This window comes from Antedon bifida, chromosome 11 (assembly GCF_963402885.1).
Source record: "Antedon bifida chromosome 11, ecAntBifi1.1, whole genome shotgun sequence".
Lineage (NCBI taxonomy): Eukaryota > Metazoa > Echinodermata > Crinoidea > Comatulida > Antedonidae > Antedon > Antedon bifida.
In genome coordinates this window covers 10,054,147-10,082,131 of record NC_136236.1, presented here as the reverse complement: position 1 = coordinate 10,082,131, position 27,985 = coordinate 10,054,147, and the positions used below count along the sequence as shown (strand labels likewise).

Below are 27,985 nucleotides of genomic sequence, written 5' to 3'. Positions count from 1 at the left end.
TTGCTACAAACATGCTGCAATTGTCATTCATCTCACTTGATATGTTTTGTAGACAGGTAAGTACTAACATACAGTATTTTACCTTTTCACAGCTTATTTATTCACAATATCAGACTATCAGACATAAAGCCCTGAGTACAAAAGTACATATAAAAAATAAAATATAAAAGTAACCGTATACAGTATAATACAACTTGAAATGAACCTAAACAATTTTAGAATGATGTTTTGCGGGCTATAACGTGGTACTAGAAGGTATATTGTTACAAAATTAAAGTAAGCCCCATTTGAAAATCCCAAACATTTGCAGGTGACATCAAATATATTCATATCCCTCCAATAGACAATTTGTAGTTTTTTTGGCTATAGCTTTTGAAATCTATGGAGTATTTTTAATTTTTGAAAAAGCCTACCGGTATTTAGAATTTTAAAATAAAATTATTACCGTATAAATGGTTATTCATCAAGTAAATGAGTACATAATTGTTTTATCTTTTGATTTGTGTTCAACCATGATAATGATAGAAATGCTTTGATGCTACAACCATTATACTACTTTTCTTTCATCATTTATGTTGTACTGAAGGAGGTGATTGGCTTGCTTGTTAGTCATGTGGGTAGTGGTGTACCTGAAATGTCTGATACTTGCCTTAACATTTTAAAAAATCTTGTTGAAGAAAATGTTGAGAGCGTTGAACCATTCTCAGCTTTTATAAAGGTGGGTTCTTTTTGGTTTTCTTAAAATCTGTAAATCTTCTTATAGTAGTTTCAATAATTACATTGGATTGAGTTACAAATTAAAACAGTAGTATTAAAGGAAATCCTCTGCATATATACTAATATTATATCTATATGTATATCTTACTACTTGCTGGACATACCCAAACTTTTTACAAGCCCAAATCAAAATTATATCTCCTCCATCCCCTGCCCCCGTTTTAAAGCATTGTAGTAGGTATAATCTTTATATCTTTTATGAAATTGTATATTTTATATTATAATCAATTGTTTCTGTATTCAGAAATGTTTTCAAAACTAAAGTGTCTTCCATTTTCCAAAAGAGTGTCATTTAAAAAGGCCACCATTTTTTCAAATGTCTCAAATTAATACTCACAGGCATGACAAACATAAACAGTACTTTTGAAAACTTGTGAAACAGTCCACTGTTATGAAACTGAACTGAACTTGTTTGTAAAACATAGAATTACCTTACAAGTTGTAATATATAGAACAATTTGCCTGTTGATTGAAACTAAAACCTAATTTTGGAGTGGAACAACTTTGTTTGTAATATAACTTAAATGCAAGGCTCCAATTTAAACCAGTTCTAACTGGTTGTGCTACCCTAATCCGCAGGAATGTAAATGTTAGCCTTTTTGTTATTTATTCATGTTTTAATCTTCCCTTTTATTATAGGGAATTCTTGATTATATTGATAATTTAAGTCACCATCAAATCCAACAGCTGTTTAGCATTCTCAGTATTCTTGGATTCAATGAGAAACAACATACAAACTTGATACAGGTTTGCTAATTACAATCATCAATATTTTTAAAAGCTTTTTAATTTGGAATGAAGATATATTTTACAAATTATAAACAAATAACAATAACTAAAAAAAACTAGATAACAGAAATTACACAAGTCTAGGGACACAAGTTATTGATTGGCGTGTTGTACATTTAATTATTCACCAGGATGATTTGCATATCTTCATACGTAAGCAGCTTTCGAGTGACAAAGAAAAGTACAAGAAAATTGGTGTTATTGGAGCTGTAGAGATCCTTAATACTTTAGGAAGTATAAGGTAATACCCTCTATACCAATGATTTATTATCTTTTAGGGAAAATATAACAATATTTGAAACCTGCTATCGGCTTGTTCGTCAATGAATGTTTCTGCGAACCCCTTGACTTCTACCTCCAGGGCATCCTGATTTACCACTCGTACACAGATGGATATCCCCAAGAATAACTTGATCCTCCGCATATATGTCATAAACTACACTTGTTATATAATTTTATAATTTTTAAAGTTACCTTTTCTCTAGATTTCATTATAAATCATGCATATAATTTATACACTAAGAAATAAAATTGAACAAACAATACGGATATAAACAAAAATAATTTGTTTCCCAAGGTGAGACTCGATCTTGGTACCTCAAATGCTATGCGGTAACAACTTTGATGCAGATAGATTATTACATACTGCAATGAATCATAATTTTTACCATGATGAAACAAAGTTTGTAAAACAGAAATCGGGCAAAAAGAGTGCACTAACGTTCAACATGCAGTGCGCATTGCATAAATCTGCACACTCATCGCAATTTTTTAAAACACAATTTCCTGAAATGTACTCTAATTCAAAAATAAATGTTGAAAATTGTAGGTGTGCGTACGAATGCATTTTATGCACTATGTACATAATTGTATTGCCATATGATGAAATATGACCTGAAATTCATGAGTACCAAATTATGATACCTGCTTGTGAAGATATTATTACAAACGTGATTTCATTAAATTGGCATAATTTTTTATTAGGCACTGGAGATAAGGAATATACTCTGAAAAATTTATGTAGCTAGATGAAATTGATCTCAAGATAATTGACGGACAAAATAATGCTAAGGAAAGAATAAAGAAATAGAGATTCGACAAAATCAATAAGGTTATATTGCATGAAAATGCATGCTACCTAATTAGTATTTTATTTATATATTAGTAACGTCATTTTTTATAGGGAACAGGATACTTCAAATGATAAACAAAAAGGGCAAAGAGAATTATCAGATGAAGCGTTTAAACAGGTAAGCTGCACCACAAATGAAATTGAAGTAGTTTTTATATTAGATGGAGAGTTTTGAAACTAAATAGCGCTATAAATTTCCTCACAAATAATATCATAAAACAGATATAACATTTTGGTTACAGCATTTATTTATTTATTCTGAAGATCAAAGTAGAATATTCAAAGGTAAAAACACAGAAAAGTACAAAAATCAACTTATTTCCACTGTTGTCTTTAAATGAAACACCTTAAATAATAATATACATAAAAATACAAAACAATTACAACAAGAATTATTAAAAATCAAGATGATTAATTAATATAGCCTCATATAGCAACATTATCAGCTCTTCACATTCCTCTTTACTACAGATTTATAATGCTCCTTTGAGAAATTTTAAAGAATTAGGAAATTGAGCATTTTGTATTGTTTTGTGTTGGGCAATGTGTTGCGACGTGTACGTTGGCTATACACCAGGTGTAGAGTATCAGAAAATTAAACTTAGGTAGTTAGGTAGCAAGTATACAATGTTCGTTAGATAGAAATGTATCAAAGAAATTGAATAAGCCTGTTTATGGCAGCCGATACCAAATAGGGGTTTTCGAGTCGACCATAGATGACTTTTGTTTATTTATCGCCAAACGCGAGTGTTGCCACACGAAAATTACACAGTCAATATCATCGTACTTGAGAATTTACTGGATTTTATATGTTTAATGACAGGGACACGATAATCATGCGAAAATTACTCAGTCAATATCATCGTACTCGAGGAAATATACGATTTACGATGCTCGCAGCTGTAGTCATGTGATGCAGTTTCAACCAATCACGTTCACATATTTACATAGGCTATGTAATATATGCACATCATTCATTTAAATTCACGTACATACTCACCTCTTTTGAATATTAATGTAGTTTCAGCTTTTATAGTTTTAAATGACACTTTCTGGAATTTCCATATTTGATAGCCTTTTTATCCTGAGATAATTTTTTTTTTGTTTAATAAGTTATAATTCAGTAATATTTGGTTTATGAATAATTTATATATAGCCCATGACCATCTCAGTAGCAAGATGGATGTTGGTTGAAAATTTTAGACAGATGCGAAAAATATGTAATAATATGTATAATAAGTAATTCTCTGGTGGAACTTGAACCCATGACCTCCAGATCAATAGCCATGTGTTCGTACCTCTTAACCACCAAGCTTGCACTGGTGACTAGAGTTGAGCGCAATAATGATTAATAATGGTTTTGAATTATGTTTAGATCACCGGATTGATGGAGCTCGTAAAGAAAAATTGTTATAGTATGCCACAAGTGACCGCTATGTTTTATGATGAACTTGCAACTATAATACTTAAAAGGCAACTCAATACTAAAGTACAGGTACAATAAGTTTAAGATACAAATGATAAAGATTATTGTATAATACAGTATATTAAAGATGTATTGTCCCTTTGACTAATTCCAAAAAAAATTTGTAACTATATTTCGAAAAAAAAGTTAGTCATTTTGAAGTATCATAATAGTTATTAACTTTCACCAAAAATTATTCGAAAAAAAAATCATTTAACTGAAATACAGACGTTTTTTTATTCAAAAAATAACTTTGACTTCCAGTCAAAGTTTTCGATCAAAACATATTTCATAATGCAACGCGCTTGTTTGGCTACTCTGTATGTACAGTACAATCATAAAACTTCCTCGCGATCTGTGTGAAAATACCTTCTCAACCGTGACAAGTTGTAAACAATCCAAATTAGCATCATGCATAACGCATACTCATGGTTTGAAATCTTTGTTTACTTTCGCTCGCGACAATTTTCCAGACGAAATGTAATCAAATTAATTTACCTGTTAATTACGTAAACTTGTTGTTTTTGGCTCGAATTTTGACTTAAAGTGAATAACTTTAATATTACTTTGATATGGCCAATTTAAATTTAGAATATGTTGACCTTCATTTTTTTTTGCTTCAAGGGACAATACATCTTTAAAAGATATGAAGATGAAGAATACAGAACTCACTGGAAAGATTGTCTAAATAAATTTTATGTATAAGATTTCATTTTATTAAAGTTAATTATTATTTTTAATAGCAAACACAGAAACCAGCATGTTCTTAAAGCCCCCTTCCCTACGTTTTTTAGATCTAATTTAAGATCACAAACTATATTTAATGTAAAAATAATACTAACTTTTTTCGTCTTTAAACGGTTAAAAATGTGAAAAATAAGTCGATTCTAATAATTATAGCGGCCCGCTATAAATCCCAAAATGCATTGCGCGCGGATTGATATTTTTGTTTTTCACCTGTATTTCGCCCACTTTTCGATCGATCGTGAGGCCAAAACAAATGGAAGACTCCTAACTTTTCAGCGAAAATACCGGGTTTTCACCAATTTGTATCAACGGAGTCTGGCAAAAATAGAAAGACAATTAATGCAGCAACTATACGTCAGGCTAGGTATATAGCTAGCGTACGATGTTCGTACGTTACCGATGTTTACCAGCTAGGCCTACAAAACTAAGCCTAGCTAGGCTAGGCCTAAAACCGTCCACGAGAGGTTGATCGCCGCGAGCTACTTAGGTAGTGCATTGTTTCTCACTTGTTATCATAATTTACCATAAAACGTACATTTAAGACAAGGAATGACATGGTTTAATGTTTTTAAAGTGATATATATGTATTATTTTCAAAAAAACGTCCAAAATTGCAGGGAAGGGGTCTTTAAGGTAATTCATTATTGTAAACATACTCATGTTCTTTTAGTCATGGATTGATGAGGAAATTGCAAATGAATTCCAGGACAAATATGTGACAGACATTGATGTTGAATCAGTAGCACAGTGAGTTATTTGGATTTTTTTTTGTAATGCATCATTTTCACTATTTTATCTAACAAGGAATTTTTAACAAAGTGCTAGTTTTTGTTTATAATTTATATATAATTTACATTGCACCCTTTTAAATTTGATAAATGTGAAATGATTTTTTATAGGATGGCCAGTTTTTTTAAAAAACAATAGACAAATAGTTGTTAGTGCGTATGATATTTATAAATGTTTGCAACTTCATAACAATGTCAAATCGGGTTTAAAAAGCTCTATTGATAGAAATGGATTCTTGTATGTGTCGTCCACACCTGTGTGCAACTGGGATCAGTTAGGCTACAAGACACAGGTTATTCCCCCACATTTACAAATGAAATATTAACAGTGATTTATATTTTTATAGAGCAAGTGAAAGTTTTGTATCAAGTGGCGTGTTTTACAGTTTAGAACATGAAGGATCTGTTGCAGGAATTGCTATTGATATTGTAAAACTAACGGATTCTATGCTAGTACCAGCTACTACATCAGCTGATCTTGAAAGGTAAGTACCATACATAGTCTAGTTCATAATTTACAACATAATTATTTATCATGATACTATACTGACAACCGATAGTGTATACAATCAACAATAAGACTTGTGGCATGCACAATTGCTCACTAGATAAGCTTCTTTTATTTATATTTGTGCATAATGTACAGTATTAGAATGTATCAGATGTAGAAAAACATCAGGCACAGATGTCTGACTATGTTCTATTATTCTACTTTCTAGTCCAGTGTGTGCTGTATGCCTTAATCCATTGTTTCGCCTGTTAAAGTCATGTGAAGAAGTTCGTAATGGTAACCTGGATGACATTGATGCTCTCTTAGGCTGCCCTGTCAAAACCATCAACATAGACAATCTACAGAAGCCTGATAAATATTCAGTGAAAGAAAGAAAACATATTTGTGCATATATATTCAATACAATAAACTGGTTCAGAGAGGTATGTTTGTTATGATGATTAGGATCAATCCTAGAACAGAGAAATCTGAAATTAAATTTGGGCATATCTGTACAATATGTAGTTCGATATGTGTTTATAGTAAGGACCTAATTTACGATGTTGAAGATAATTGGCAATTAAAACCTAATTGGTTAACGTGAAATTTATTGTTTTGCAGATGTTGAATGCCTTCTCTAGTCATCCTGATCCTGAGTTAAGACTTAAGGTTATCGAAAGGTTAGAGAATATCATCAGATTACAAGATGTGCTACAATCTTTCCTGAAATGTGAGTAGCTGTCAACTCATATATAGACATGTTATTATTACTTTTATTATTTGTCCGATTTTTGCCGTATTATGACATAATTGTACTGAATACTCTGTACAATGAATTTTTGGGATGGACCCATGACCTCCAGATCAATAGCTTGATGTTCATACATGTAGACCACGGAGCCTGCAGTGATAATCAGAGTTAGATTGAAGGCCAAGGAAGCAGCAGCAATTACTGTGCAAACCTGATGATAATGATTGAAGGCCAAGGAAGCAGCAGCAGTTACTGTGCAAACCTGATGTTAATGATTGAAGGCCAAGGAAGCAGCAACAGTTACTGTGCCAATATGATGATAATGATTGAAGGCCAAGGAAGCAGCAGCAGTTACTGTGCCAACCTGGTGATAATGATTGAAGGCCAAGGAAGCAGCAGCAGTTACTGTGCCAACCTGATGATAATGATTGAAGGCCAAGGAAGCAGCAGCAGTTACTGTATCATCCTGATGATAATGATTGAAGGCCAAGGAAGCAGCAGCAGTTACTGTATCATCCTGATGATAATGATTGAAGGCCAAGGAAGCAGCATCAGTTACTGTGCCAACCTGATAATAATGATTGAAGACCAAGGAAGCAGCAGCAGTTACTGTATCATCCTGATGATAATGATTGAAGGCCAAGGAAGCAGCAGCAGTTACTGTACCAACCTGATGATTATGTCGATTGAAGGCCAAGAAAGCAGCAGCAGTAATGTTACTGTACCAACCTGATGATAATGTAATGATTAATTTCAAAAAAATTAGCTGTCTCAAGATGATTCAATGTAGTTTGTGCAATATGGAAACTAGCATTGGTACATTTCATTAAAAATATACTTTAATTCTATAAAAAAAAATGTTTTAAATGTAAGCATACAGTATTTTCATTTAAAAGGTTAAGGTTAAACATATATAAATACCAATACTTAGTATTACAGTATCATCCTGTATTTCATTACCCTGTAATTATTGTAATTTACATTTTTCTTTTTTAAACCACATTTATTTTAAATGAGGTGCCAGTCTAGTCCATTTTTAACATAGGTGCTGAAGAGATGAATTCTTTTCGTTAAATTTGTTTTTTTTTGGCATTGGGAAAATGGCAATCTACATTTATTCTTCTTTGCCAAAAGGAGTTTTCCATAGCTTTGTTGATAAATGTTTAATCAAATATGAAGTATGAGAAAAACTATTTTTAAATTTTATTTTTTTAATGTTTCATTTTTTTAGTTTCACCAGAACTCAAGCCTCCTGCTTCAGAAAAGAATTTAGAGTTTTTATCAACAGTCAAAGAAGTTTGCATTAAAATGAAGGCTAAACCATTGTATGTTAACATTTTATATGTCAAAATGATAAGCATTAAACGATGGGGTTTTCCACCTGCTGGTCATTGTATGTTTGTCTCTCTATTTCTAATGTCTAGAGAGTTGTAATTGTTAAAGTATATTCAATTTGATATTTTTAAATAGTAATTTTAAGAGCAAAATTGGATATTTGCTGCAGTTTTAATGTGCTACTGAACCATGAAAATCATAACATAATTTGGACCATAACGCCTAAAGAAAAGTTTTTGAATTACCAATAGAACAATTATTTTCAGGTTCAAACAAATAACAGTTTTTATTTATATATTATATTTAATTTTGTTATTTTAGGGCTTTCCAAAAACAACAAAAAAGCAACAGTCAATTGAAGAAAGATTCGTCTGTTACACAGTGTGATGAATCAATTAGTCAAAGAGAAGAAGAAAAGAAAACATCCAAGAATATGTTGACCACTAATTCACTGGATCATTTCAAGGTCTACTACCGAGACCTTGATATTACAGTATTCTCAGTATTTTCTTGGGCATCAATGTCAAATAGTTTTGGAGAAAATTCAAAAGAAGAAAAGAAGGTATATTTTATTTTCCCATTATATTCTAACTTTTGAATTAATACATAGTTTATTATATATTTCTAAAATAGTTGCTGGTAAAAAAGTATCAGCACCTTATTTGTAGAATCATTCTCTGTACATTTCTCATTTGGCTATTACTTGCTTTATGTGATTTTTTTTGTCAAATTATTGTCCTGAATTCAACCATGCCTGATTGATTTTCTGGAAGATATATTGGATAAATTGGTGACTGACATCATGAAGGCATAAATCTGTATCTCCAGTAGGGCCAAAATATCAAATAGGAGCCCTCTGGCGGTTTCTGCATGCTTACGCCATAACTATTTCGCTTAGTTTCTGTACACATAATTTATATCTTGAATTTTGTTATTTTTTTATTATCGTTCACTATTTTTTGGAAAGCAAATAAATTATTCATATCATCAATCTTTATTTCAATTAAAAATATGATTGTTAAATGTTAGCAGGAGGATGCACTAGAGGCCAAGGTATCAGCAGAACAAGTGGCATTTCTATTGAATGACCTTTACTGCAAAGTTAATCAATTACTGAAACCTAAACAAAAGCTAATCAACTTGTCTAAGGTAACAATTAATGATATGATAATAATAATGTGCTTTATATTCCTAAATGAAATTCAGTTATTAGGGTATTACAAGGTGGAATCTAGAATTTAAATGGGGTATGATGAAAATGTATGAAAATATCATAGCTCTCATTATTTATTATAACACCTGATTGAATTTTTCCAATTTGATTGGTTAAGTACGTGTCATTTGGAATTAACCATACCTGACGAAAAAGTCTATATATCTAATGGTGATAATTAACACGCTATAATGCAGGGTTTTTTTGTAAACATTTTAAGAATTTACATACACTGTGTGTCCAAAGTTGAGCACTACCTTTTTGGCCCAGCTTCCTGGCCTAGCTTTCGTCAATGATTTACGATGGATAAATTGAATAAAAGTTGGTGTGTTTTGTATTCGTTGAATGGAGAGAATATTTCATTCAATGAAAAATTGACTGCTCTATTTTCAGAGCAGTCAATTTCAAACACATGAAATATTCTCACCATTCAACTCATAAACATTCATTATTTGTATATTAATTATGAATTATGTACAGAAAATATATTTTTTTTTTGTGAATAAAGGTTGTTATACGTGTTGGTAGTTGACATCAGGATAAGGTTAAATCTAGCCAAAAACATTAATTCCAAAGGTGGCATCTTGATGAAAAGGTTTTCCAGAAGAATTATAAATTTTGGAAAGAAAAAGACTAGCCCCACTTTAAATAGAAGGAGGGTTTCCAAAATGTTCAATTCTTTTCTGGAAACCTTTTTTTCATCAGAATCTAGGATGCCATCTACGACTAAATCCAGAAGAGGGTCAGATGCAACTCACAGGATGGTGATCGGTATCACAGAAATATTTTTCCAAAATAGTAGTGCTGTTGACTAGTCTTAACCTTATCCTGATAAATTAATACATATTTTTTTTTAGAATTTGCACAACCAGAACAGCCATACCCATATACCATTTGTAAGTGAAAAATGCATGGTAGATCAGGTTCTCAACCTAACTTCTGTGCTATGTCTTCACTTAGAAAATGCAAGTGCATTTTATCAGGTAAATTTTTGTTTTATTAAATGTTAATGAAATTAAATTTTTTAATTTAAAAATAATATGTTACTTATAATGAGTGAGCAGGAATACAGTATACTGTATTACATGACATTTCCAAATTTATTTTTTATAATATTTTTTATGTGATTTAAAGACATAGTTCCTACATTTTCAATCTATTTTAAAATCACAAACTACATTTTTTGCAAAAATAAATACTATTGCACTTTTGGTGCAATAGAATCGACCATAACATTTTTTAGAATGGAAGAACCGTCAACTTTTCAGAGAGAATCTTCCCCGATATGGATTCTGCTAATAAAAAAAAAGACAATTAATTCGGACACAAAGCAAGGCTTGGCCTATCTATACCTAGGGTATGCCTTTACGTTGCCGCTATTATCGGGCTACGAGTAGAGCCTACAAACTATGACCCGTTTTTATGTTTTTTAAATTAGTACATATATATATTTGCATTATTGTTACAAAAAGTCAAAAATTGTAGAGAAAGTGTCTTTAACTTTAAATTAATTTAATAGTAGTGAGAACTATTTTTAGGTAAAAAAAATAATTTGCATTTGTTTTTTCAAAAATAATAAAAAGAATGTTTTATTTTTATTTTATTACAGGCATTGGCATCTGATGAAGAGGATTTGGATGATTCTTATCTACCATCGTCTAACAGCGATCACATGGAAGCTTGTTACAGTCTAGTTCTGCAAGTGCTAATTGCTGTGACTTCTTGGTTTGTACATATTATACTGTAATAGTCATTTTCTCAAATGTCACTTTCCCTAATAATAATAATAAATACAATTTATATTACTGGATTCCTAAAAAATAGCAAAGAGACAACGACATGTTAGTCCTCTAGCTAGCGAACGATGTTTGTACGTTATCACTGTTTACCAGCTACTAGGTCTAAGACCGTTTATGAGAGGACATTCAACGCAAGCTACTTAGGTAGTGCATTGTTTTCTGAGAAACAATGTTTAAAGTAATAATTTGTGTTTAAAAACTATTAATTGATTGGATCTCTTTCATTGTACCTGGTAATGCATTCCCGATACTATTACTATTATTAAGAAAATAATGTAGATGTCTGAACAACTATTTGATTTCTACAAGTCTATAAATAATTATTTATTTTAGGTCTGGTTTTTCAAATGATGCAAATGACGAATTACTGGAGAGTTTCTTTGTCCATATTTATAACCGTGTTCATACTACAAGTAAAGTAAAGGTGGCAAGAGAGCAGCTGCTCAGGTAATACAGTTTGGTACCAACTCACCTTGCAATATTTAGATGACTGCCTTCTTGTACTTCTCTGTTATCTAATTAATACACAAACAGTATACATTTTTCTTAATGATAATACCTTAGTGCAGTAGTTAGAAAAAAACCAGTTTGTATATTAATAATCAGAATAACCTTTTCTCTATAGAGAGTCATTTGTGTACCTGGAAAACTTTTCAAATTCTGTACCCAACTTGAACAGTGCTGTATTACTTGTGAAACTACTTATTTCCATTGAGAACAAAGCTGACCTTGCTGACCTCCGTACTAAATTAGGTGAATAGTTTGCTATATTTCTAAGTTATTATTTCTTCATCGTGTGACTAAAACATCATTTTTATATTTAATGGTAGACTTTTAAGTCCTGTTTGTTAAACTAAATATTCCATAAATTTCTTTTCATAAAAGAATAGGTCTATCAACTGACATAACATTTATTTCTCAAAAGTACATTATGATATGATATACAGTAACACAATAATAATAATAATAATAAATAACATTTATAAAGCGCAAGAGACAAAGGTTTCAAAGCGCTGTGTTTTCCAAGATCTGTGCAAGTAGTAGCGTGTGATTATGCTTCTCTGAAGAGATGAGTTTTGAGTTTAGTTTTAAATGTGATAACAGATTTTGATGAGCGTATTTCGAGGGGTAGAGTGTTCCAGAGTTTTGGGGCTGCGACAGCGAAAGCACGATCACCGTAAAACCGAGTTCTGGAACGGGGTCCAGGTGTATGTGATAGTGCAAAGCCAGAAAATCAATGCATGTGGAAGTATGCATAAGAAACAAATAACAAATTGTATAGATAAGAAAAAAAATATGGTACACAAATTGGAAAGAAAACAAATTTAAAAAATAGATTTGAACTTGACGTGACTGTTGCTCTATTATAATTTCAATTAACAGTAGTTTATGAATTTTTTAAAGGTAATCTGGGCAAGAAATTTCTTCAAAAGAAGTGGAGTATAGTTGACTGTGAAATGATGTCCAAGCGCAGTGAATTGATTCAACAACTACTAAGGTATATTAATGTTTCAAGTATTATTATATCAGTTAATATTCTATTGATATATTTTTTTCTTTAATCAATAGTAACGATAGTTTGTTAACAGAATGAAAGTGTGCAGGGGCAGATCCGGGATTTTTTTTTCAAGCGGGGAGCACTAACAATTAAATATGTACTGTTCAGAAAGTTCAAAATAACAGTGAAAGTAAAGTTGAAATTGCAGTTTCTGATCTTCTTAAAAGTTACAGATTGTAAGGAAATACCTGTTTTTTCAGAAATTTAGGCTTTGACTTAATATATTATTTATGAGTTCATAATTTTATCCTAACTATCAAAGTGGGGAGGGGTAGTGTGTCCCTTGATCCACCTCTAGTGTGTCACAGTTTTAAACATGAATTTTATAATCAGTAATCCATTTGCAGAACATACGTGACATATTCAGATGACAGATTTGATTGCTTATCAACAATAACATCAACAGGAATGACAGAGCTTATTGAGAGTGAAGGAAGACAGGCTTCTGAGACATACCCACTGCTTACAAAGTATAGTACACTATTTTACTTTTTAGATACTCTATCTATGGCAGTAAGCTAACAGCTTTTAAAATAATATAAAACAAATATTGTAAATACCGTTAGTTGCAAGAGGTTATTTTGTTTCTGGGCAATCAGACTGATGCAATTTCATTGTTTGTAGGTTTTTTCTACTAAAACAGATACTATTATGGTATAGCAACAGGTTTGTTTATAGCATGTCAGTAAAAGCAAATATATTTAAAGAACAATTTATAAAGCCATTTTCATATTTCTTTAGGCAATCATTTGGTTGTTTCTTCCGAAACATACTGTGTGAGCTTGTGCAGGGAGTAAAGCAGATTAGCTCTAAAGATGCCACAAAAGATAATGCAGTGTGTCAGTGGAACGCAGCAATCAAGGTATTGCAAATGCTCACTAAACTTATCAAGATGTTTACTGCAAAATCCAATATATCAGCATTATTGAAGGTGTGTATGCTATATTTGTTAATGCGCCTTGAGTGGTATGTGCACTATATAAATCCATAATACTGTTATTATTATTATTATTATTATTATTATTATATTATTGAAGGTTTGTATACATTACTATATTATTGAAAGTGTATATGTATATATATATGAATCCAAAGGCAAATTACTTAAAAAATGACAATGCTGTGGGTATCAGTGGCTGGATCTCAATGGAGATACAAACAAAAAAGCGAAAAGCTAAATCAAAACGATAAAGTAAAACAACCAGAAAAGTTAGCAGAGCTTTCGGGCAACACTAGCCCTTCATCAGTGCAAGTGAAGGAATTTTGATAACATCATATATGTATATATATATTGAAATATATATTTATACTAAAATATTGAAATATATATTTATACTGGGTAACCTCTTCAGTCAAAGACTGGTCTCCCAGAGGGCCCAGTTTGTGATCAGTGGCTGTGATGTACTAATACACCGGGGTAACCCCCTACTCGTCTCGAAAGATGTACTAGGTTCTTTAAAGTGCACACGAGCTAGTTGTGTACACTGGACCTACAGTTTATAGTCCTTATCCGAGAAGACTCGTTCTACCACCAGAACCATGGAGTGAGTGAGCCTCGAACTCCTGCCGATGTTATGGCTACGTAATTACGGTTCCACTGTCTTAACCGCTCGGCCACTCACTCATATATATATATATATATATATATGAATCCAAAGGCAAATTACTGAAAATAATGACAATGCTGTGGGTATCAGTAGCTGGATCTCAATGGAGATACAAAATAAAATAAGCAAAAAGCTAAATCAAACAATAAAATAAAACAGAAACAGAAAAAGTAGCAGAGCTTTCGGGCAACACTAGCCCTTCATCAGTGTAAGTGAAGGTACTTGGACAAATTAGATAGTATTAACCAGACAAGCGCTGCCTGAGTGGACTGGAATAAAAGAAATAAAAACAAATGAGGCACAGGCTTGTGGAGAGAGTAAGAGTAGAATATAAACAATTTTGGAATTGGAATTAAAAATACAGCTTAAATGGTGGTTAATATTGAAACTTAAATTTAGGTCTGGTAGTACATTCCTAATGTCCAAAAGGTGTTGTGGTTTTAAGTAGTAATTCCCAGTGGTTGTCTTTATCTTCGCGAGTTTTGTCACTCCATTTGACATTTCTATTGCAATATATGTACAATGGTACGACATGCACTACTTTGTGCATTATTTGTTTTATAATATGGGTCTATGAGTTATTTTAACTTACCTTTTTGAATGAATACACCTAGCCTAGAAGCTAGGCCTACCGCAGCAAGCACCACTCTGCTTGGCGACCAAATCACCGCCTAGGACTAGGAGGCCAAGCCTAGACCTACCGCGGCAAGCACCACTCTGCTTGGCAACCAAATCACCGCCTAGGACTAAGAGGCCAAGCCTAGACCTACCGCAGCAAGCACCACTCTGCTCTGCAACTATCACTGTCTAGCCTAGGCCTAGTAAAACAGTTGTATACCAGAAATGACAAGATATACAAGTGGTGTGTGTTTGTTTTTGTTTTGTTTTTTTAAATGGGGCTGCAGTAGAGATGACTAGTTTGTACTCTTAAATCGTGCAATGCCTAGCCCGATCAGTAATCTGCCATACGATTTACACGTAGAGTGCTGTTATTCTTTTTGCACTCCAGTGCATGATAGTGAAAAAGAAGCGATAGTGTCGTGAGCATGGCTGCTTCCGGTCGCAAAACAGCAGACAGTGCTGCTATTGAATTTCATGAAGTTCATGTTATTAATACTATTGAAATATTGAAAAACCTTCCTGTGCTATTGTTTGTACTGGCTATTGTTTTTATATGTACTGTGTTTGTATTTTCTAGATTTGTTTATGTACTCTGGTTTATGAATAATATGAATATCATGCAATATTTATGTTTTTTACAGCAAGGACAAAAGTTTATCGATGTATTTCTACGGAGTGGGATGCCAATTCTTGATAAAATGTTTAGATTAAAGAAGGATGAGGTATTAAACATGTTAAAGACCTTACAACACAGTACTCGTATGCTACATCACATCTGCAGTCATTCTAAGGTAATTTATTCTCTTTTATAAAACACCTGAGTTGCCATTGAGTGGTTAATTACACATGTGCTATTTATTATTTTGCACTAATGCGAACATTGAGTGGCACTATTGAATGATGAACGGCACTAATGAACACTTTTTGTATAAGAACATTGCCACGCAAGGTTGTTTACCACCTTTCAAAATCAACTTGTAGTGTGTGCCATCTACAACTGTAGTATTGGAGTGCTGCCTTTGTGAATAGCCTAGCCATCTTGCTAAGCATACCTTACCTTTTCACTGAGATCAGCTGGGATGATAGGTTAGCTTGTTGAGGCGAAAATATGCAAAAAGTCACATTTTGCTCTCAAATGTGCAAACAACCATATTTGTGCAAACATAGCACCCTCAAATGTGAAAATCTGTAAAAATTCATAATCCACTAATGTGCAAACATCATGTCATTAAATGTAAAAATTATCAGCTTTTATGTTAAATGTGCAAAAGAAATTCTACAAATGTGCAAACATTTTCTTCAACCAAAATTAAAATGTATTTGTGCGATTTTAACAATTATGAAATTTGCATAAGATTAACTAGTCTGGGTTCCAGACGGAGTTTTGACTTAATATTTTTGCACATATGGCGTTTCATACGTATACTACTTGAGCTTGGATACTCCGTCTGGGGAAACACGTACAAGTCATGTGGTTTTACACCAAGAATTCTTAGTGCATATAATTATCCGGTTGACTAGTTTCAGCCGCATGCAATTGGCTATTCACTCTAAAATATATCAATATGCATTTTTGGAAATTTCAAAGATTCAACAACTAAGATGATGCGCATGCGCTATGTTACGTTGACGATGTAGAGATGATGTGTAATTTTGGGTACTCCATCTTTTACATGATTCTTCACGAAGCGAAGTGATGATGAAAGTTTCTGACGGCTAAAATGATATTATATATGCCTAGTAGTAGTCTGGTAAACATTTGATGAGATTTTTTCTCAAGAACATGAAAACTTATTGATGGGCTAGCTTCTCCGCAAATCAAACATTCAATGGATCATTATGCGGAGATAATTTGATTAATTCCCACCCACCCAGACCCTGCCCTGTGTGGTGGTATTTATTGGCGTTTATTTGGCAAGTCGTACGACAAGTACGAGGCTTAGACTTGATAATGTTATTAACAACAAACTTGGCAACACTCTAGACCACCATATATTTCAACAGTTGTTATTTCAGTCTCGATCGTACATAAATACATACTCTTTTGAAACCAAATAACGTCTGTTTGATCATTGGTTGATTTAAAGTCGATATTTACATACCGCCGACACCATATAGCCAAATATGGTATGATAGCCTACGTCATTCTTATCGGATGTTAGTGCGGTCTGCAAATCAATTTCTATACATGTTTTTACAAGTCTGTATTTCCAGACAAAAATTGCAACATTGACTGGAGGACTAACAGAAAAAAAGACAATAAAAAAATACAGACTTGAAGTCTAAAGATTTACATGCGCCTAAGGATTATACAGTACCAATATTCATCACTATATCATGCCTACTTCATTTATATTATTTCCTGATGTTAATTAAACTGATTTTTTGCTTGCACAAATGTGACTTTTTGCACATTTCACAACTCAACATAGCTACTGTCTAGTGTTAAATTTGCTTTCAAAACATGGAAACTACAAATGTTTTGCTATTTTAAAATCTTTTAGAAATATTGGTTAAAAAGTATCATGTTGCTCACACATTCATCATGCCTAATGCAAAGTAATGTTTTTTAATTAACTTAATCTTAATAACTAAAAAATGACCTAAAAGGAAATGATCTTTATTAACAAGTAAACTTTTTATAACATTATAGGGCTTCGGTATATATTTATAGCAATTTTTTAAATTATTATTATTATTCAAAGTTTGATTTGATTTGGGGAGACAGTACATCTTTAATGTAAATGTACATTGTGTTTTTTTCATATGCATACTACTGTAGTCCAGATTGCAGTATGTGAATATTTTTTTATTTTAAATTGAAACTTGCTATTAAGCAATGTTGAAACTGTAGGCAGTTGTTAATGAAATGTTTCTTTGCAGTCTGTTGGTGATATTGCCTTGGTTGCACATGTTCCTCCCATGAAACGCTCATTAGAAAGTTTTGTTTATCGTGTAAAAGTAATGCTTACTTTACACAACTGCCAAGATGCATTCTGGATTGGAAACCTAAAAAACAGAGACATACAGGTAACACTAGTCGATGAATCCCTTTATATTTTAAGGATCAAGTGTGATATTTTTGGATAGATAATTACATTTTTTGTAACCCTATATTTTGTATCCAGTACTGTAAATATTATTCATAATGCATTTTGTATTGTCTAATATCATAACAATAAATTTGCCATGTTAAGTTGAATATTTTGTGCATTTTGATAGTGCCTATTTTTTGAATTGCATTCTTTGTTCTTTTATGTGTGTCCATTAATACAAACTTTTTTAGCTTAATTTTTTATCAATATTTTTAAATATGTTTTAATTAATACAAATTAATTTGTTAATCATCTCAATTTTGTTACACATTCTACAATAATGAATTAAAGTTACAGTATATTTGTTTGCATTACGTTGCTATGTTTCTGTCAATGTAGGGTACAGAGATTTTGTCTCAAAGACCAGCTTCACCAAGTGAATCCGAGAGTGTAGATTGCGGCGGTAACAGTGGTGATGAGGAGAAGAGTAACAGCGATGATGATGATAATGTGGATAAGACAGATGATGATGAGGTAAAGTACCTTCGCTAAATTATTTCAAACGAAAAGAACCCGTTCAGAAACATTTGCTATTGTATTACGACAAAAGTCGTAGAGACGCGTTTGGTAGACCGTTTGGGGAACACCATTTGTATGCGTTTATTCATGTTTGGCATGTTGCTCCGCCCCACCTACTATTTGTTGTTCTTTATTATACTAATAATACTACTTTTTTTCTAATCCTTCATTAATGTAGCTTAAGTTAAGGGCAGCATTCTTTAAGGCACTTTATTTATATTTTGCCTGCTTTGCTTGTCCTCTTCAAATATCTTGATGTTATGTCATGCTACCGTCTGACTGTATATATTATTGGTCCTATTTTACTTTTATTCATATCTTGTATACTATTGTTCTTCGATATTTGAATAAATGAACTGAATGAATGAATTGCGTATTAAATATAATTTTTAATTAAAGTGTATAATGGCTTGATGTGCAGTGATACCGGCTATTGTATTTGCATTACCAAGATCCTATCTTACATACATAAATAATTAAAGATTCTGACAAAATCCTTTAAAAAAAATCAATTATCTTTATTTAAATCAATGCATATAACCTATAATTCATCATAGTAACAAATTAAATATAGTCAATGTTTTAATATAATATTTGTAATTTTGTGCTTGCATACTCATTTATTGTGTTTTTTTTGTGTGTTTATTATTTATATGTACGTTTACTTATTTTATTGTTGTTCATTTTAGAGTTCAAAAGAGGATAACAAAAGTGATGAGTTGATTTGTAGTGATACTGAGTATTAGAAGTTCATACAGTTTACAGTAGGTAAGATTTATTTCAATTTGATATGAGAAAATATGTATTTGTTTGCATGAGGTGTATGATATTACCACTGCTTTCAAATAACCAATCGATTCAAAACAAAGCTAAAACAAAGCTGAAATTGCTGTGATACCTTTTGAACACATGACTGTTTCAGACAGCAAATGTGCTGAAAAGATAAGAAGCACTGTTCATTCTTTTCAAACATAAAATAAATGTCATTTGATTTATTATTATATTAGTTAAAATGTCTTTTATTATAAAAGAGTATGAAGTAAATTGTATAAACAGGACAAAACTTTAATTTCTTGATACAAGAGTTCAGAAGCAGTGACAAAGTCAAGATCAAATCATTTTTAAGAATTAGTTTCACTATGGTAATTCCAGGAATTCAGTTATAATTGAATACCAAGTTTTATTTGGGAATCATCATAAATGCTTGTATAAATGTTATGGTAAATAGAAGACAATATGCAATACATGTTCAATGCAATTTTGATATTCCAGGGAAGAGTAAGCACGCTTCCCTGACTATAAATAATTTCATGAGGTGAAAATAGAGTTTCATATTTTACCACCTGAAATCATTTTTATCATTGCACGAATACAAAGCATTCATTATTTTTTATAACACACCTACATAGTATGTCACCAACCGAAACATATTCCTAGGCCTAGTGTAATAATAAGATTTATAAAGCGCACCACAAAGTGCAGAGTAGTAATATGACTCAATATTTCCAGGAAACTTAAACTGATCTAGACTAATTCTTGTATATTTGTTCTCATTAATTAAGCTAATTTAAGTACTTTTTTGGTCTAAATTAGTACATATCCCTCTACAAAAATGTTACTTAAATTGAGTACCATTTCTGTAATGGAAAAAAAAAAAAGGTGGCGCTATCGTCCAAGTTAATATAGAATTTCATCTTTCCCCTCATAAAATTATTTATACCATTACACTCATAAATCAAACGTGCCCCCCCCCCCCCCCCCAAATTGCAAAAGGTCCACATTTTATAGGTTCTTAAAATAAATCTGTAGTGTATTATACATTATATTATGAAAATATATTAATCCGCACCCACCCAAATAAAATCCTGCATACAGCCCTGCACCATGTGACCCAAAATATAAGAATATATTTACGTTTGTTAACTGTTATAAAAGCGTATAACAATTTTTATTTGGGAATTTTATTTGGGTTGGCTGAAAGGCAAAACTTCGACATCTAGGATAATTCTGTTTTTTCCTCTGATTCCACATTTTGCTAATTTAAATGTACTTCAATCGCGAAAAACCAGTCGTAACATTCAAATAGCTGCGAAAGTACAAAATAGGTGGCGCTGTTGTATTTCAAAGGCAATAGTATAAAACAAAATATTTTCCAAACGCGAAAAGATTTATTAGTGCGTACTATTGCATGCCATGTGACCCACATTCGTCAAATCAAATGACAGGAATTTATTTAGGTGTTATATAAAACCCAATATTTTTCGGATAGTTTTGTTAGTGTATGATTGACTCCTGCTACGTGGTTTCCCTGCATATAATATTTATCAACAATTAATCTAGTGAAGTGATTACATGTTTTCTAGGCCAAATTACGGTATACCTAACATCATAAGGAAGAGAATCATTTAATTAAAGTCTACCTGTCGCCTTCTTTGTTCTTTTCTTGGGCACAGCAAACTTATAATACTGCTTTGGTTAACCAATTCATTTTTATTTAATTGTTTCAGGTTTAGATGCATCATTTTGCGCTTGTTTAATTTGTGCCTACTCTGTGTTACAAACTTCATTGATACTTAAACATCCCTTTGTTCTATCTCTCTTGTTAGTCATATAGTTTGTAATAAACCTAGTAACATATGCAAGAACATTAACTAGTTTGCACCATCTAAAAAACCTATTGGAATCTCCAATCACTGTCGTAAATTGTCAATGTTCAGTGTTTTCTACGGTTTCTACCTTATTCTCTGGCCATCTATTTTCAGTTAACTTTAAGAACTCTGGCACTTCCCACCATACTCTATTTTTACTTAAATTAGCTACAGAACACAAGCAATATCTGCCGGATTTATTTGTGTTGGTACATATCTCCACTGACTTGGGTTAGTTGCGCCCTGAATTTCGCCTATATCCGATTGCCTACGAACGACTAGTTTATACTTCGTCCTTTATCTCCCCTAGAACATTCATGCTATCGGACCGAAATGTTACTTTTCATTAGGTCAATATCTAATACCCTTGCTATCAGATTTTACCAACTTAAGTCTCAACATAGCACCCGATAGCAATGTTATCGCAGTCTACAATGGTTAAATAAATTACAGCAGCGTATGCCTCAACAGCGTCACAAAATACATGCAAGTTAAGTTCTCAATTCCCACTTGGCCATAAACACCTATCAATTTTAATCTGATACTGTAAGTTTAAAATCCATTCTTGAATTTTCAACGCCAACTCCCCTTCAATATGCTCATCCCATGTCATATCCGTTTCCCAAATTCGTTGCATGAGAATTTTTGCCAATATTATAACTGCCGATACAAACCCAAAGGGATTGAATACTGACGAGAGCTTAACACATTACACTTAGTTAAGGATTCCACTGTAAGTTTCTCTGGAACTGGAAAAATCATCCATATAAGTAGAATTTAACACGGTGTCGGCCGCTAATGGGAACTTAACCTGATTTATTTGAGCATTTTGTTTAGCTACGGTTAAAGCAATAAATGGAGAGGCATTAACTCCAAAAACCGCAATGTATTCTCAAATGTACTTAGTATAAAGTACAAATTACGTCAGAGTAGGGCAAAAACATCTAATTACTCAACTCCCTGACGCAAAAACTACAATTACAATCCTGTTGGTGCAGTACCCGCTGCTTACTTGGGCTCGAATCTAACCACTAGCCATCAGCGCAAGCTCGGTGGTCTAGAGGTATGAACGCCAGGCTAGTGATCTTGAGGTCGTGGGTTCGAGTCCCACCCGAGAACTACTTGCGAATTTTTTCGCAAGTATTCTCAAATGTACTTAGTATAAAGTACAAATTACGTCAGAGTAGGGCAAAAACATCTAATTACTCAACTCCCTGACGCAAAAACTACAATTACAATTCAGAATGCCTATTCTTTTTAGGTTATATGCATGATATGCATATAACCTCTTGATTCTGTCAGGATCTTTATTTATTTATTTATTTATTTATTTATTTATTCTTTCCTTAGCACTATTTTGTCCGTGAATTATCTTGGCATCAGTTTCATCTAGCTAAGTCAATTTTTCAGAGTATATTCCTTATGGCCAGGAATCGATGTGGTCATGTTTTCACGGTGCGCAATCATAAATTACGCGGTCTACGCGCGATTTAATGAAATCACGTTTGTAATCATATCTTCACAAGCATGAATCACTTTTAAACAAAATTTGGTACTCATAAATTTCAGGTCATATTTCATCATATGGCAATATAATTACGTGCGTAGCGCATATAACGCATGCGTACGCGCGCTTAAAAGTTTTAAAATTGTCAAAATTTATTTTCGATGAAATTAGAGTACGTTTCAGGCAATTTTAAGCGTTTAAAAAATTGCCACGAGTGCGCAGAATTTTGCACGCGCACTGCGCGTTAAACGTTAGTGCGCACTCTTTTTGCCCGATTTCTGTTTTACAATCTTTCTTTAATAATATCATCATATTTGATTCACTTTTCAACTCGAAATTGCGTTATACAAGCACGTCAAAAGTGACAGGCTACGCACGTATAAGTTAACAAAATAGTGAAAATATGCTAAATTTTAAAATTAATATATATCGTCAGAATGCTGGGGAACACCTATTTTTTATTTCATTTTCTTGAAGTGTATGTATCATATGTATGATTTATTATCAAATTAAGAGAACAAAAGTTGATTAAGTCATCATTAATTGCATATTGAATTTAAAAAAATTAATTTCGACAATCAAACAAATTTTGACATTTTCTTAGGCCGAAATAACAAACTTAACATTAACTTTCTTTCTTAAGAATTTCATATATTAAAGTTAAAAGTATATAGTTTGACAGTGCATCATTTTTTTAAATTTTTAAAGATGTCATCATAGTAATAAATTATAATTCATTGCGGTATGTAATAATCTATCTGCACCAAAGTGGCTACTGAATAGTAAATACACGGAGGAATCATTCTACATGTTTTAGTAAGTTGCGTATGGCTCGGTGGTCTGTGCTCGTGTCTATAGCATTCAAGGTACCGAGATCGAGCCTCACCTTGGGTAACGAAACGAAATAAGATTTTTTTTAATTATTTGTATTGTTTGTTCAATTTTATTTCTTAGTGTATAGATTATACACATGATTTATAATGAAATCTAGATAAAAAGAAACTTATGTCTTTATTATTATGTAACAAATGTGGTTTATGACATTATACGCAGAGGGATCTTTGATCGGATTGCGATACCGGCTATTGTATTTGCGTTAGTAAGATCCTAGCATATATTATAAATAATTAAAGATTCTGAGAAAATCAATCAATCAATATATCTTTTACAAATCAATTATCTTTATTTTAATCAATGCATATAACCTATAATTCGTCATAGTGACGAATTAAATCTAGTTAACATTTTATCTTTCTAAAAATATAAAAGTAGATTTTTTAACCCAACTTGTAAACACCTGAGAAGGATCAAGGAAGAAGAAAATCGGTTCATTAATTTGCCACTATCATTTTAAATTGTTGCTGGAAAAAAGAATTTTAAAGTACCCAGTCAGTGTACTGAAACATATTTCACGAATGGCGTAGTTTTTAAAGATTTTTTTAATGTTTACATTTTCCGTTGATTTTATGATTTGCGGGTGTACATGCTTGCACGAGGCTTCATCTCCTTGTTGTTCTAGTATTCTACTTTTCTCCAGACTATGACTATATCCCCCCACCTTTCAAAATGGATCTGCAATGTCTCTTTCTGACTTTTCTATGACGATTTTGTTGAAAGAAGGATCTCAGTATTTGAGTATTATCCAATAAGAATAGCATAGACACAATACAAAGACTCGGTGAAGCATGATAAATACATTTAGTACACAATACTGCACACCTATTTTGTCTATTGAAGAGAGAAACCTATAGGTGATTGATATGCAAATGCGTACTGCATATTGTGTACCATACAGTTGCTGAGTCAGGATCAATACACAATAGCCATTTCATTTCGTATCAGGACCCAGTTATCACTTTCAATTCCACGATTTCAACATACCAGAGTATATTTTTTTTGATTAATTTTTTGTGGTAAGATATTTTATTAATTTATTTATATATTCTTATACAGTACAATGTTGGATTCATATTGGATCAATTAGGTTGTTTATGATATTTTTATTCGTGAAATTCTTTACACTAAAAAAAAGGGTACTGTAGTACACACTGCAGAAAGCTGTTATATGTCAAAGTATTTGGATTAAACAAAGTAGATTTGTAAAAGGTAACATTTATGTGTTTTTCACACCTTGGTGTAATGTTCAGCTAGTGTCCATGTTTGGGTGCTACAATTTTGTCTATTTTCTGCTGTGTACTATTTTTATCTACAGTACAGTATTGCCTTGTTGAATATATTTCTGTGTAATTTGAAGGCGATCTTCAGAATTCAAAAGTGCCATCCCGACGCTGTTATTTTCAGTTTAAAAAAACCAGAGCCTCTAAGGTTACCTGAGGGGACACATCAGACCAAGCAAATTGTTCCTTTATTCAGAAATTGTTGGCATTAGATGACGGATGGAGAAAGTACAGGCTCTGCACATCATTTCACCATTTAGTCTGGATCTGCCACTGAGCAGGTCACCATTTCAAGTTTTTGAAATGGTACACAATCAATAGAAAATTTGAAAAAATATCCGAGTGTAGGTTATGGCCTTAAGTACAAATTCAAGTAGAAAATGAATGTCATTGTCAATGACTGTTGCCTATGGCAATATTGGTGTGAAGAAGTTGAATCACATTAGGCCTATCACCATGAAAACATTGTACATGCAAAGCCAGAGAAAGTATCTTTATTATGAAGATCAATTTTTGTATTACTACTTACAATTACATTACCATCTACAGTACATGAATATAATTATTTTTGACTTTTTTTTTTTGTTTTTTGAAAAGGAAAAATAGTGTATTTCAGGTTGAGTTAACTTATTGTCATATTCAAAAGTGTTCCTTGTTCCCTTAATAGGTGATTGGCCATAGTGTTAAAAAAAATCACCAAGAAGCCAAAAGTTGTACAGTATTAATTTGTTAAACATGAATGAATGAAACATCAGCCTTTGATTGATTAAAATTTATCAAACAACGAGTCTTAGGGATCAGCTTAATTTAATAATTACCAAGAAACATGTGGAGGGATCACCTTAGAAGTCTCAATAACTGTACATCAAAGATATGATTGCAATACATTACATAATAATAGAGAATGTATTATTTGGTAAAAGAAATAATTTTGTAGATAATATTACTGTGCAGTAATTTGGTTGGATCATCTACTATTCCTCTCCATGCTTGTATTCAGACAACTTGACAACTCCCTGGTTAAAGTACTGAGCCAATAACATTATAAACCCATTAACTTTGCTACAATAAAAAATACCTGGTTGTTGTACTTGGATTGTATTTGTATATGTGTTTCATTACTATACATGTAAAAGCTTGACTATGTTGGGTCATTAAAATTGTCTTGTAGTATGTACTGATACGTCAGTACATTATGCAAAATACATACAGTACTGTGTATAAATATCATAGTTTAGTGTACTATGTTACATTGTGAATATTTCTATTATTTTCAGAAGATGGCAAGCTTCTATCTCTGCATGTTACTTATGATATGCTCGTTATCAGCAGCTCAAGAGACAACATTGCCACCTGCAACACTACAATCAAATTGTCCAAACTTGTGTTCTTGTAATAATGTAGCACAGATAGTTGATTGTTCTTCTGCTGGTTTCAACACCATTCCAACAGGTATTTCAGAATACACAAATACATTAATTCTTGATGGCAATGATTTAAGCTCTCTCACGGTTGGTTCTTTTGCTCATGTTCCAAATCTTAACCGATTATCTTTAAAGAGTTGCAACATTGAAGAGATTGAGGATGGTGCGTTTGATGCTTTGCAAAACCTACAAACCTTAGAAATACAACAAAATAGGATAACTACGTTTAACAATGTGTTGAATAGTCTTTTAAAACTGAAAGTTTTGAAAGTCAGTCAGAATAAGTTAACAACACTTGATAAATCTATGTTTGAAAATCTTCGAGAATTGGAAATATTTGAAGCACATAATAATGATATATCTTTGATTGAGCCGGAAACATTTCAAGATTCTCCCCAACTCACGCATCTTTACCTACCCAACTGCAATCTAGAAAACCTTAATGAAAATACTTTCAAAAATCTTATTAACCTTATTCATTTGGATATCAGTGGAAATCAAAACAGACATCTTGCAGCCAATATCTTTAAGGAAATGCTGCAATTAAGATATTTGTACCTTTCAAACATGGAAATAGAATCATTAAATACAGATACTTTTGCACAGTTAACCAATCTCCAAGTTTTGAGTTTAAACAACAATTACCTAAGGACTGTTTCACGAGAAATGTTTGTGGATTTGACAAACTTAAATTACTTGCTTTTAGAAGATAATCAATGGAACTGTACGTGTTCATTGCATGATTTTCGCACGTGGGAGCGGCTCAATGCAATCAGCGCAGACTATCCATGGCGATGTCACGATCCTGAATTTCTCAGAAATTCGATTGCTTTAAATGTTGATGAGCAGCAATTTGGATGTGAACCTTGGATCTACAAATTACAGTTTGAAAACTTTGTTGGTAGCTCTGTCGATTTGGGGAAATCAGTGATATTGATTTGTGAGGCTGTAGGAGATCCTATGCCAACATATGAATGGACTGGACCGGATATGATGCCTATAACCACAACAAATAATGACCAACACATATACATAGTTAGTAATCGACTCATTATCAATTCTGTAGTTTATACGGATGAGGGAATTTATAAGTGTACTGCAGTAAATATGAAAGGTACACACACAAGAGAGTTTTCATTGGCAGTTTCTGGAACGATCACTGAACCTCCAATACAGCAATGTCCACTTGCGATAATTAATGTTGAAACAGATATAGTGACAGACACTACTGTTACACTAAGGTGGACTCGATCATTTGGAGAAAATGCAATTGGTTATTCAGTTACGAGGAATGTTTTTGGTGATTTAGATTCAATTGAAACAGCATTTTTAAGCAATATTGAGACAGAGGAAGTGACAATTGATAACCTGGTCTCGGGGACAGATTACTTGATATGTGTTTCTGTATATTTAACTGGAGGCTGCCCAAGTATCACTACAAATGATCAATGTAAACAGATACATACTACAGGCCTTGATGGAAATGACCAAGAGTTGGATTCTATTGAACAAAAACATACAAATGAATTAATTGGCGCTGCAA

General features: G+C 32.3%; 2 protein-coding genes across 2 annotated transcripts in view; one reads left to right on the top strand and one right to left on the bottom strand.

Moving 5' to 3' along the window:
• The first annotated feature begins 1 nt into the window (after position 1).
• LOC144855616 (Fanconi anemia group D2 protein-like) lies at positions 2-26,423 on the top strand. Its single transcript, XM_078713518.1, has 25 exons — positions 2-56; positions 587-718; positions 1,417-1,524; positions 1,698-1,807; positions 2,750-2,816; positions 4,074-4,193; positions 5,581-5,657; positions 6,046-6,183; positions 6,418-6,631; positions 6,810-6,918; positions 8,171-8,264; positions 8,596-8,836; positions 9,310-9,423; positions 10,345-10,470; positions 11,097-11,212; positions 11,620-11,733; positions 11,912-12,039; positions 12,691-12,784; positions 13,192-13,314; positions 13,586-13,775; positions 15,714-15,863; positions 17,956-18,102; positions 18,507-18,641; positions 19,376-19,454; positions 26,296-26,423. The coding sequence occupies exons 1-24, from the start codon at positions 12-14 to the stop codon at positions 19,430-19,432; spliced, it is 2,949 nt and encodes a 982-aa protein (XP_078569644.1). The 5' UTR covers positions 2-11; the 3' UTR covers positions 19,433-19,454; positions 26,296-26,423.
• LOC144855617 (cytosolic 10-formyltetrahydrofolate dehydrogenase-like) overlaps positions 11,792-27,985 on the bottom strand; it is a 122,965-nt gene continuing 106,771 nt past the window's right edge. The window contains exon 22 of the transcript XR_013614845.1: positions 11,792-11,801. The gene's annotated coding sequence lies outside the window, so the exon portion shown is untranslated. The remainder of the gene's footprint in view (positions 11,802-27,985) is intronic.